Source organism: Periophthalmus magnuspinnatus, chromosome 24, assembly GCF_009829125.3.
Source record: "Periophthalmus magnuspinnatus isolate fPerMag1 chromosome 24, fPerMag1.2.pri, whole genome shotgun sequence".
NCBI lineage: Eukaryota > Metazoa > Chordata > Actinopteri > Gobiiformes > Gobiidae > Periophthalmus > Periophthalmus magnuspinnatus.
The window spans coordinates 2,003,093-2,015,251 of NC_047149.1; the positions used below are offsets into that span (position 1 = coordinate 2,003,093).

A 12,159-nucleotide genomic window follows, 5' to 3' on the forward strand; every position below is an offset into this window, starting at 1 on the left:
AAGCAGAAAAGTTTAAAAATGTTGCAATCTATGACAACCTTTGAAACCCTTTCTACCATGAATAATTTCTGAACAAATAGGGATTACACAGACTTGGAAATAAAAGTTGGAAATAAGTTGGAAATAAAAAAGTATGCTTTGTTGAGCTTTTAAGCATGTTATAGCTGTTTGATCATTTACTCACCCAAAGTTGTATTTGGAATTATTTGTGCATGTTTGAGCAATTTTTAATTGTTCAAGATGCTATTTTGCTTACCTGACCAGCCAAACCCTACTACAATCTGATCAAATCCAGAAGGGTCTGGACCTTGTCAACAGAGGGTGAAAATTTCTGAACTAGAGAGGGTCCAACCACAATGGCATCATCGCATTACTTGTTTCTCAAACGCAGAGGACATCTCCTCGCAAAAATTCTCATTCAAAACAAAATAACTTATTTGATCTGAGATAAATGAAAGTTTGGTGCATCCATTGTTGATTCTGCAAAAATCTGCGCTGTTTTTCTGACTTTGTTTTTTTCCTTTATTACGTGTAAGCAGTCATGTTTGTTTTGACCCGAAGGGAACATGTATCTCTCTGAGTGGTTAATCCGCCTGTCAATCACGCCCTCTGAAGTTGGGGAAACAGAATATAGCTCCAGATTCACTTTTCCTTGTAACAGGACAGGTAACCATTTTTCAGATCAAATTATAACAAATTAAGTTGAAAGGGTCAGTGGTTTTATCCTCGGTATCTGACACAACAGTTTGCTCCTCTCTCACCTCTCCGGCCTTCTCGTCCTGAGCCGTGTCTGTGAGCCATGTCATGTAACTCCTCCGCAAGTTCTCCAGCTCCGGGTGGCGCTGAAGCATGGAAAAGTTGTTAGTTTGATTCTAGCTACCTTTCTGTATGCTGTTGTGGTGTCCTTGGGCAAAGCACTTATGTATGTGATTGTATGTATGCGTGACCGTAACAATGATGTCTTGAAGTGCGTTCAGAGCCCACTGAAAATGTAATAGGTTGCTTTCACATTCTACAAGTTGTGAAAAGCGCTTATAAACTCATCATGGTGAATAATTAGGATGCTCTGGATGCATAATGTAAGTGAGGAATACCACTGTAAAATGTTTTAAAAATTTTTAATATTTTTACATTTTGAAGAAGTTTTTAATCAAGTTTAATTTTGAGCTTGTCCAGTACCTTTGCCTCGGCCACAGCGATGCTCTCGTCCCACATGTGCAGCTCCTGATACATCTCTATGGCCTCATCCACAGCGTTCTGAAAATTTACAAAAACCAATACATTTTAACAAAATGTTAAATTGTATATTAAAATGTGAACCATATCAGACCTGCTCCATGTAGAATCTTTCTGCCAGTTTGAAGTTCTTGTCCAGAGTGGCCACTTTAGCTTGAACCTGGTAATATGTCGTGCCATCTCCTCCCTGTGACACAGATAATATGTATCCGTGCTTTAGAAAAATGCAGCAATATCATTTTCAAAACGTGGCAGTTGGCACATTTTTAAAATGTAAATATAAATAAATGGATGCTAGCCACCACATTGCAAAAGGATATAAGCATGGGTTGGAAGTGGTTAGTTTGAGCTCTGGTTGCAATTCACTTTCTATTGAAAAACCATTGCCGATTAGCAGATAAGCCACTATAACTGTAACCGCTATAACCTCAGTTAGCTTCATGGGTGACGTCACACTCACTTAGTCCACTTCTTTATACAGTCTATGGGATCCTCACCATCTCTTTCTCTACTTTGTCTGCAATTTGGTTGATTTGATGAAGAAATCGAACAGTAGAAACATCTCCCAAAGCAGCAAAACACCTGAAAAGCAAAAAAGGTAGATTATATAAACTACACTGAATCTACTTATCCGCTGTAGCTGTGTGTCTTTAACTCTATCTAACTTGTCCCTACTATTGTGATGTAACAAACGCATGAGTTTTCAGACATGAGCACAGCATTAGGACAGCTTTTTCAGACGTAAGTGAAGCAGGTGGATGGCCTTAAATCTTAAGCCTACATTTGCAATAGATACAATGTTTTTATTTTTAGATGGAGAATTTTGTACAACTGCTTTGTTCTACAATATAGTGTATACTCAATGGCAGAATGAACTCATTTAAAGAAAAACAGAAAATATGGTACTCTAGCTTTAATTTAGGTCCAAGTAAATTGCCCTCAGAAACAAAGAAAAAATAATAATTCCAGTACTCAGATTTCCTCCATTTCAGCATCAACATTAGCAGCTACTAGAGATCCTGAGTGATACACCTATGAACAGTGCATATTACAAATAGGCCTCTCTCCTCTGTTTATGTTAGTACCTCTCTGCGATGTGCAGCTGCCGCGCCTCCAGAGCTAGTTTACTCAGAGTCTTCCACATGGCCTCGGTCTCTGTTGTCATGTCCAATGTCTCCAGGAACGCTGTCGCTCTGGAACAAAACATCCACAATGTAAAGCTGCACTTTGGAACTTTTCTTAACATTAGCCCAACCTTAACCTGCTTGTCTCCATAGAGATGTCCTTGCTTTACCTGGAACAAGTTAAGGTACACTTTGGAATTAAACTTAAAAAAAAAGAAAAGGTTTTTAAGCACTTATAATAGTCAATAGTTAAGTAACATCTTCATGGGACCAGCAGGAGGCAGATCCCCAGAAAAGTTGCATTAGGTTTAGATTTAATTGCTTATTTCACATAGAATATTTCTATGGTTTCATGACATTTCTGACAGTTACACAATGTTTAGCCTGAAATAAGAAAATCCACTAATGGGGAAATAAAAAGTATATTATAAAAAGTAAAATAATCTATCTAGTCTCACCGGTCGTAGTCTCCGTCATCGATGGCTGTTCCAAACTCGATGAGGCCTTCATCCAGAGTGTACGTGACTGTGTTCAGACCCTCAGAGACGATCACATTTGTTTTTCCCTCAGTGCGCTCCAGATCCACAATATCCCCCTGAGGAAGAGGGTAATGAAATGATACAGTATCACAGTGTCTTCCAAACATAGTGTATTCATAACTTTAGTTTTCATGAGTAGTATCAGTAGTGCCTTCATAAGGAAGATGGTACTTGCAGCAGTATTTGCAGTAATAATTTGCAGAGGCACTAGCACCTAGCACGAAAACATAGAGGTGCTAGTAGTAGTAGTAGTAGTAGTAGTAGTAAGAGCAGCAGCAGCAGTAGCATATTTGTAGTAATACCACTAGTAGTAGAAGTAATAGTACTTGCAGTAGTAGTACCTTTATAGGAAACATAGTGACACTCTCGGGCTGTCGATGCTGTACCACACACACAGGTTTGCTCTGTTCTGAGCCACCACCACATCACTGCCCGGGATCCACTGCACGAACGAACAGAAGCCCAAAAGAGTGCACTTCAGAGTGGACGCCAGGTCGAACAAGTGCAGCTGAAAGAGAGGAGAACCAGGAGTGAAGCAGGACTGAAGCAGTAACTCGGGTCTCAGGAGGTTAAACCAGTATTAAAGCTACTGGTAGCTGGGGTTTTTCCCACCTCCGACTCCGAAAGGGAGAGTGGATCTGAGTGGTTATCACCACATGTAAACATTTGATATTGTTTAAATCCGACAATATTCTATTTAACACGTTACAGACATTTACATTTATTTAGCCTAGGGTTTAGCATTGCTAAACCCAAGACTCAACCAATACCATCAGTGGTTTAAATCTATGCTTGGCTATATAATAATCTCATAACATTTAACGTCCCTTTTATGGTCTCTGTTCTGCAGCAGAGGATCCAGCCTCATCGACTCTGTGTTTTAAATTATGGAGCTGGGGCATATTATGGGATGTAATCTATAAGCATAAGTGTGTCCCTTGACGCTGCCCCCTGCTGTTCTAATCAGAGCAGAACGTGATGAGCCCAGTGTATTTTAATATCTCGGGTTCTATAGTCCTTCCCTGGAGTGAAGTCAGTGAACGGGGAGAGTGAAGACTTAATTAAAAAGTTAACACACTACAAGCAAAGAGATTTGCCACAGCGGAGCAACAGTGGCTTTAGTGGTTATAGTGCATACTGTTGTTGTGTCCTTGGGCAAGATAGTTCACGCACCTTGCCTCCCGTGGCTCTGTAGGCTGCTGTGAATGTGGGATGTGATCACTCAACCAGTAAATTCATCTTACAAGCCTTATAACAGACATATAAAACTTCTTTTCTGTTTAGGCAGTAATTGGGCATATTATTTTGAGCTCAGGCCTGGAGCTAATCCAGAGGCAGACTGTGAGGCCATGATCTGTTTGTGGCACTTTGACAGGGCACAGCACATTACAGGGATTTGGCAGAGTTTACAGTTTCTTGTCCCTAAACTTCCCTCTGTTCCCACTGTTCCCTCTCTCCTCTCTCTCTTTCCCTCTCTTCCCTCCTTCTCACCTCGCTCTTCTCCATCCCAATTCTCCTCCCTCCCTGTCTTCTCCTCTCTCTTCCCTCCCTCCTTCTTCCCTCACTCCCTCTTCTCCTCTCTCATCCCTTCTCCCCTCTCCTCCCTCCCTCTCTCCTCTCACCCTCTCTCCTCCTCTCTCTTCCCTCTCCTCTCTTCCCTCCCTCTTCTCCTCTCTTAACTCTTCTCCTCCCTTTCTCCTCCCTCCCTCTCTACCTCTCTCCTCTCTTCTCCCCCCTACCTCTCGCCTCTCTTCTCCTCTCTCCTCCCTCCCTCTCCCCTCTCTCCTCCTCTCTCTTCCCTCCGTCTCTACTCTCCCCCCTCCCTCTTGTCTCTCTTCTCCTTCATACATTGTTGCAGTCTTACCCTGAGTTTCTTGTCTGTGAAGAGTAGTTTCTTCCCGGTCTCATTCAGTTCTAACCAGTCAATCTTGGAGTCGTGGCTGATGGTCGCCAGAGTGCACCCTCCTCTGAGATCCACTGTGGAAGAGTTAAAGAGGTTAAAGAGAGAGTATTTTACTGTTAAGGAGCATTAACTGTAACACATCACATATTTAGATAACTGTGTTACCTTTTATTGTTTTGAATATGATATATTCACCAAAAACAAAGTATTGACATGTTTTATAAGTTTTATAAGCAATTTTAGATCAATGTTATAGTTTGAACAAAATGCAAAATGGTGATCTACCTGGTACTTATGTCCTAAAAAAGAAATCAACAAAAACTGTAATATTTGACGCCAAACACTAAAGCTTAGGTGTCCAAAAATCCCATAAAGTGCTGAATACTGTGGCAAATGTAATTAATTCAGTCTGTGCTATAGTTTTGACTTAAAGAAGAACTGTGCCTGTGTCTGCTCTGTAGTTATAATCTAACACCCATAGATCATTGTTATAATATGGACTTTTTAAATTCCAATATTGATCTAAAATGAGTAAATGAAAGAAACAAGTCTACTGACTTCCAAGTTAGAAAACTGCGGTGCCCAATGGGAGCTGACGTTACCGAAAACATCTTTACAACCAAGTGCCGCATGCTGTCGGCCCCCCCTGTGGACAGCTGCACATCGTACTAGAGGGTAGTAGATTTTTTTTTTTCATTTGTACCAAAATGACTATGTGACACTGCCGAATCCTATGAGTATCACCAATTAAAAAAGTAAACTTGCAGAACAAAGTAAGCGTAGAGTGGTGGCTGCGAAAATGGGAGTTGATCCGCAAAATGGCATCTTGAAAATAGGTGATAAAGATTTCTAAAATATGCACAAATAATTCCAAATACAACTTCAGAGGGTCAATGAGAAGAAACAACCATAACATTGTGAAAAGCTCTGAAAAGACAATTGCAGAAGATGCCCACTTTAAATAATGTTACCGATGGCAATGGTTTTAAGGTCGATGAGATAGGCCAGTTTCTTGTTGTCCTCGGCTCCACTCCGCTTCCTCCCATTCAGACACACACTGCACACACACAGTTTAAAATCAAGATTCAGATTACAGTGCACATTTAGACCTGTCCAAAAGTATGAACAACTGAGGTCTGAGACTAAAGGTCAGGTAAGGGTTGGTGGGAGAGGTTTCACATCTACCACCCACTGATAACAAAAAAATCTTTTAAAAAAAAAACCCAAAATGCTCCTCCCTTAAGAGAGATATAAGGCAGTGTCCACCAGTACTTTGACCAGAACTGAAGAAGCGGCTTGGATGAGCAGCCAAACAGCTTCACTCCTACAACTATTTGTCCAGTTGACAGATTTGAAATGTTCTTTTACTATGGATCATACCTGGATGACAGGGATTACACAGACATGTTTAACGGCTGTACAAAATTGTTCTATGATTTTTTAGTAGCGTAGTGCCCACTCTAATTGAGCATTTTATTGTGAGTACAGAACCTGATCTTTTAACGCTTCAAAATGAACCAGGGGCAAACTGAAGAGGCCATTATGTATGACAGTTTTGACAGGGCAGAAAACATTAAAGCGGAGAGAATTTGCACTGTTTACATCTGACTGTTGACTGGAAGAAGTGATCGCAAATAACTAATTCTAAAAGTGAAAGCTGAATTAAATAAGTGATAAGAAATGTCCTCTATTGATATTTTGCAGCTGATGTCATCAACATTCCTCAGGGGTGTGATGCAACCTATAGGCACTGCTCTGTCTGAAGTTCTAGGACTCAAGTTAGACTTTAATTTAAGCTTTATTTTACCACAATCTGACCATAAAGATCTGGAAATCCAACAGAGCAGCTGATTTGTGCTGTCAAACAAGTCTCTCGCACATCAAATTACACTCACAAGCTAGCTAGCATTAGTGGACAGTTTCAGTTATTCACTCGCACCTTTGTTGTTGAAAACCAAACAGGACATGAGTGCTTGTATTGATCACAGGCTCCTGAAAATGTGTGTGTTTTTTTGACTTTTCAATCTATTAACATATCAGGCAGCGTTCGCATATGTGTGCATTGTGCCACCATGGTAACTGCTCAACATTCTATTGCTCTTATTATATAAAACATGCTAAAGCACTAGCACTTGAAAATCATTTAATAGCAATAGGGACTAATGCAGTAAAACGGATTATCCATGGGTTTCAGAATAATGAAAAATTAGGACTGCTGCCATAATGATTAGCAATTTAAAACTAAATAGTATATCTTTGGAGTGGTAGAAAAGTCCTCAAAATGTGTCAGGAAATAAAAAATATACAAAATTGACAGCCTGAGTACAAAGAAGGTATATCAGATCTGACTTCACTTAGTTAGGCCTAAAATGAAATGACTGATTTGTTAATATTATTTTCCATAGAATGCCGTACCTGATGAGGTCAGGGTTCATGAACTCGGTCCGGACTGAGCCAAGGATCTCATTGTTGCTGTATTCCACCAGACTCAATTCCCCGGCATTAAAAATCATACACACCTAAAATAACAGAGGGTGATTTTTTTAAGTCCTGTAATAAGCATTATTCTGTCTATGTAAACCAGTTTAGACTACATGGGTACTTCCTGTATAACAGGTCTACAAGATTAATCGCAATTGAACCAAAATCTCAATTTGGTTGGATGCAATAAGGAAATTGCAAAGGCTGTAATTTTTAAAGTACCATCACTTTCACCACAAACTACAAAATCTCCTGTCTTATTCTGCATAAAAGCTGCTAAGCCTGTACTTTAGATCTGTACAAACATGTTAGGTAATGTGATTCTTGTTTTAGTTTGTCAGTTCATATTTCAGTATTTTTGTAAATTTGTTTGTGTTTAAAATGTGAACTTTGAACAGAGTCCTAATGTTAAAATATAAAACTCAAAGCTAATCACAATCTCAACGGCTGTTAGAAAAATGACAATTAGATATCTTTTCCCAAATCGTTCAGCCCACTGTATAATTTGTGGAACTCCAAAACCTTATTTCTTTTGTCAGCAAAAAATTGCAATAAAATGAGCTAGCAAGGATTGAAAAAAAAAAGTTTGTTTCAATATAAAAAACGATGTTGGATGCATCTCATTGGGAATTTATGTATTTTATTATTTATTTTATTATATGTTTTAAATTCATATGTGTAGCATATGGCATTGTGGCACTTACAGATTCATTTTCAAAGAAGAACTTTTCATTTCCTCCTGACCCGGGCCAAGCCACCTGCAAAACACAAATATGCAAAATAATATACATTATCACGATTTTCATTCAGTTTAATTCATTGCAACGCCCAGAGTTTTTCAGTTGTAAAAAAAAAAAAACACAAATTAACGTTTTACTTAAAAAATAACAACAAAATATATTTCTATGGAGTTTAAAAAAATTTGCCGCATTAATGTGCTATTTCAATTTTAAACAATGAGCCTAAAAGACAAACCTGATGCTCTGAGGACAATCTGGGAATGACACACAGCCGACTGGGCCAGTGTACAACTAAATAATGGCTAGATTTTCATGACTATACCATAGACTGTATATATAAAAGGATATAGCGCCTACTAGCCGCTCCATTCCAAACAGGAAGTGAGCATAGTAGGATTCAGCTCCATTGACTCTGGCTCCAATTCACTTTCTATTGAAAAAAACGCTGCCACTCTCTCTATAACTGTTGTTGTAACTCTCCTCATTCTTCTTAAAATTAGGGGCCGATCCTTTTCAGTTCCGAAACTGATATCAATACTTCAATGTGTCGTACCCAATATTAGCCGATACCAGTTTAGGGATGGAAAATGGCACTTATTTCCTTGAAACACAAGAGATCCAATTATTTATCCCTCAAATCACTACTGAACAGCTTTGTATGAAAAAAGGTTCAAACATTATGAGATGTTCTAGCTAACATCAGTCTGTAAATAGTCTCATTACATCAATTAAGGCCCAACCAGGGTACCAGCTTAACAGATACCATGGAACCGATTCCAGATCCAGCTAATGTTTCAGCATTGGCATCGTTATTTTATACAAGTATCGTATCAGTGCAATCCTACTTAAATTGTTCATATTAACTTGCTCTAATGATCCTGGAGGTTCTGTTTTACTATTTTGCCCGTAAATTAAGATATGAAAATTAATAACAAATCAGGTGCCTTCTTTCAGTGACGTCGCTCCCACTAGCATTAGCAGGTTTGTGTGACAGTGGTGCTAGGCACTCTGCCAAACCAGCAGTGTGAACGGCAAGGGGGCTGTACCTTCAACAGCCTTGCTCCTGATAGACTCTTTGGTTACTATGATATAATCGCTCAGAATTCCAAACAGTAGCTATAACTGCTAGCCTCAATGAGCTTCATTTGACTGGGGCTGAACGCTGTGACGTCACACTCACTTAGTCCTTTATAGGTCTCTAATTGAATGTAGGGATGATATGGGAGGGCTTTCATAGATATTGATCAGTAGTATTGTTCATATCAGTACCTCGCTGAGTTTGTTGGTGAGCAGGTCTCCGAGCAGCAGCGTGTCTGACGTGTGAGCTACTAAATATCTGTCTTTGCCCAGTATCTTCACCTCCTCGATCTCATATCCGTAATATGACTTCAGAATGACCCGGGCACCTGTCGACAGGTTCCTCACCACCACCTGCAGGAGACAGGAGACAGGGGACAGTGAGGGCTTAGTGTATTGTCAAAGGACACAACAACACTCTGCACTATGCACCATGTATATTCAGTCTTAATAGTTCATCCTGATCTTTTGGTACGGGGTTGCAGAGGGATTTAAACTAGAACCGTGCAACTGTCACAAATCGCAGATGAAGGCCAGGGATATATAAAATTGCTTTTGAAAGACAAACAGAGGTGGGTACAGTAGCCAAAACATTGTACTCAAGTAAGAGTAAAGTTACTTAAAAATAATATTACTCAATTAGAAGTACAAAGTAGTGGTCAAAGAAATTACTCAAATATTTGTAAAAGTACCACTCAAGTAAGAGTAACACAATCTGACCAGAAAGAACTGACTTAGTAAAAATGATCTTGTTTGTTGTAGTCCCAACTGTTAAACAAATCTCTGATATACTGTAACATTACAGGCACAAGCTAGCTAGCTTTAGCCAATAGTTTTTCAGTTAGTCACTCTCACCTTTTTGTGTAAAATCAAACTAATCAAATTAATCACAGATGAAAAATGTGTTGTTTAAATCCATTTTGTATTTTTTCTTGAGTTTTCAGTCAGTCTTAAAACGTTTTTGGGCAGTGTTTGCTAATGTTTTATCACCATGGGTACTGCTGAATATTCCACCATACACATATATATAGAACACCCCCAGCACAATGTCACTGCAATGTATCAACACATGGGTCATTAAACGAGACCAGTGGTCATAATGATTTAGCCCTTACCTGGCTCAGTCCCACATAGGTCATCTCAAACTTGTTTTTTATAGATGGTTCTCCTCAGACAGCAGTCGAACAGCTCCACTCCTCCACACAGAGTCCCCTGCACAGAAGCATGTGAGCCTGTTCTGACCTGGTTTAGATCTGAATGCTGATGGTTCGAAGTCATTATAACAAAAAGCAACAACTGAGAATTCCCTGAGTAGAAAATGTTAGGGAAATTCTATTCCTGTGCTGTACTGACGGGTCTTACTGGCAGCTCAGCCCTCATTATCAGTATAATACTCCCTACAACAGAAGCATAGTCAGATTGGACTGCACTACTGGACTGGGCTGGACACTGTCATGGAAACTACGATTTTACCTTTCGGATCAAAATACAATGTAATCAATAGCAAAAGCTGCTCTCTTCCTCCATCTGTGGGTAAGAGTGTGAAATCCACCAGCGCATATATTCTATAAAGTTATAAAAGTGTATGAGTGTACAGACACACATGAGCTCCATCTAACCCTGTTTATAAAGAATAATCACATATGTATTAAGAGTGTCTATGAGCATACAGCGCAGAGCTTGGAGCCATCCCTCTTCCAGGCCAGGCTGGTGATGGTGTACAGATTTGGGATCTCTTTAGGTTTGGCCTCATCCCACATGCCTCTGCGCGGAGCCCAGTTAAACACTCGCAGCCTGGAAAGGAAAGAACCATTGTATTAATTATCTGCAGTTTAAACTGTGGTGTTCTAGCTTTAGTAAAATAAAAAATAAAAATTATTTGATTCTTGGTGGTGGTGAGTTACCTCTGTCACAGCTGCCCTGAGGCAGGCTAAGGAAGATGTGGCTACAACTTAACTCATTACCACTAACACTATCACAGGCCTACATGCATCTCAAAAGCACATTAGCACCATATAATGCCTGTGTATGGAATTGAACGGCTAACCTTGAATTAGTGAATGAATGTCTCAACTGCACTGTTGCTCCTCTACATACAGTCTTAGTATCAACCTGAGCACAATCCAAAAGTGGTTCTGCTTAAACTCTGGATACAGTCCTTGGTATAAACCCTTGTTAACTCACACTGCTTCATGTCTTTACTTCCAGGATTATTTATATTGTGGATTCATAATGAAGGTAGAAAAACTATGAATGACACATATCAAATGTAGTAAACAAAAAATAAACTCAAAATAACTCCAAAATTGTTTTAGATTTTTAAAATGTTTTTTATTTGCCTTTGCCTTTGAACCCTGGTTTGCACTTTTGGCATTTCTGGGCCCAAACACGGTGCAGCTGTGAAGTGAAAACCAGTTCATGAGACTTCATCATGAAGCTCATTGAGAGGGCCAAGGGTTTACAGTGCTGTCCACAAAGCAGGTAGATACTCTGAGCACTTCAATATAAAATATAAAAAAATGTTAGTTGAGTTATTTAACTTTTTTTGCTACATAATTCCATATATCTTGCTTCATATTTGATGTCTTCTGTATGTATCTAAAATGTAGAAAGCAGTAAACAAAGAAAAACATTTCGTGAGAGTATGTGTCCAAACTTTTAACTGTTCGTGTATAAACAAAGGTATAGTGTATGTAAAGTCTCATAAATCAAATGAAAATGCCGGACCTGTCGTAGCTGCCAAACACCACGCTCTGACCGCTGGGGCTCGACACTGCTGCGCTGAACTCCCTCTCACTCTGGTCACGGCTGTGGTCAAACGTCTGCAGCACGTGCCCCTCTCTGCTGTACGCCACAATCCTCTGATCATATCCACCAATCAAGAAACTGTTCAAGCCCCAGGCCAGAGCGTACGGAGGGCACGGGTGAACCAGCAGCTTACCCTGCACACAGGATAACATCACAACATTCTATAGACAAATCAAAAATGGAGAGTTGGGTCTAGTCCAGACATGGGCAAACTACGGCCCGGGGGCCACACACGGCCGTTTGGGTTTATT

The 12,159-nt window shown here is 39.7% G+C and overlaps 2 protein-coding genes across 2 annotated transcripts in view; both read right to left on the reverse strand.

Annotated features, from left to right (window-relative positions):
- Positions 1 to 10,240, reverse strand: part of ift172 (intraflagellar transport 172) — a 37,274-nt gene extending 27,034 nt beyond the window's left edge. The window contains exons 1-13 of the mRNA XM_033991098.2: positions 10,216 to 10,240; positions 9,293 to 9,454; positions 7,988 to 8,041; positions 7,218 to 7,321; positions 5,774 to 5,859; positions 4,764 to 4,876; positions 3,264 to 3,407; positions 2,819 to 2,955; positions 2,322 to 2,429; positions 1,734 to 1,818; positions 1,331 to 1,423; positions 1,180 to 1,257; positions 762 to 842 (exon numbers count right to left, since the gene is read on the reverse strand). Coding sequence (XP_033846989.2) covers positions 762 to 842; positions 1,180 to 1,257; positions 1,331 to 1,423; positions 1,734 to 1,818; positions 2,322 to 2,429; positions 2,819 to 2,955; positions 3,264 to 3,407; positions 4,764 to 4,876; positions 5,774 to 5,859; positions 7,218 to 7,321; positions 7,988 to 8,041; positions 9,293 to 9,454; positions 10,216 to 10,239 — 1,269 coding nt within the window. The 5' untranslated portion in view covers position 10,240. The remainder of the gene's footprint in view (positions 1 to 761; positions 843 to 1,179; positions 1,258 to 1,330; positions 1,424 to 1,733; positions 1,819 to 2,321; positions 2,430 to 2,818; positions 2,956 to 3,263; positions 3,408 to 4,763; positions 4,877 to 5,773; positions 5,860 to 7,217; positions 7,322 to 7,987; positions 8,042 to 9,292; positions 9,455 to 10,215) is intronic.
- Positions 10,241 to 12,060, reverse strand: LOC117392934 (intraflagellar transport protein 172 homolog). Its single transcript, XM_055232375.1, has 3 exons — positions 11,828 to 12,060; positions 10,771 to 10,894; positions 10,241 to 10,312 (listed from the first exon to the last, which is right to left on the reverse strand). Exons 1-3 carry the CDS (start codon positions 12,058 to 12,060, stop codon positions 10,241 to 10,243), a joined length of 429 nt encoding a protein of 142 aa, XP_055088350.1.
- Between the last annotated feature and the right edge of the window lie 99 nt (positions 12,061 to 12,159).

Excerpts from the sequence above, each read along its gene's own strand:
- LOC117392934 (XM_055232375.1), bottom strand. The coding sequence starts at position 12,060 with ATGTTATCCTGTGTGCAGGGTAAGCTGCTGGTTCACCCGTGCCCTCCG. Across the intron at positions 10,895-11,827 it reads GTGTTTGGCAGCTACGACAG|GCTGCGAGTGTTTAACTGGG; the intron begins GTCCGGCATTTT and ends TTTCCTTTCCAG. Across the intron at positions 10,313-10,770 it reads ATGGCTCCAAGCTCTGCGCT|GGGACTCTGTGTGGAGGAGT; the intron begins GTATGCTCATAG and ends GCTTCTGTGCAG.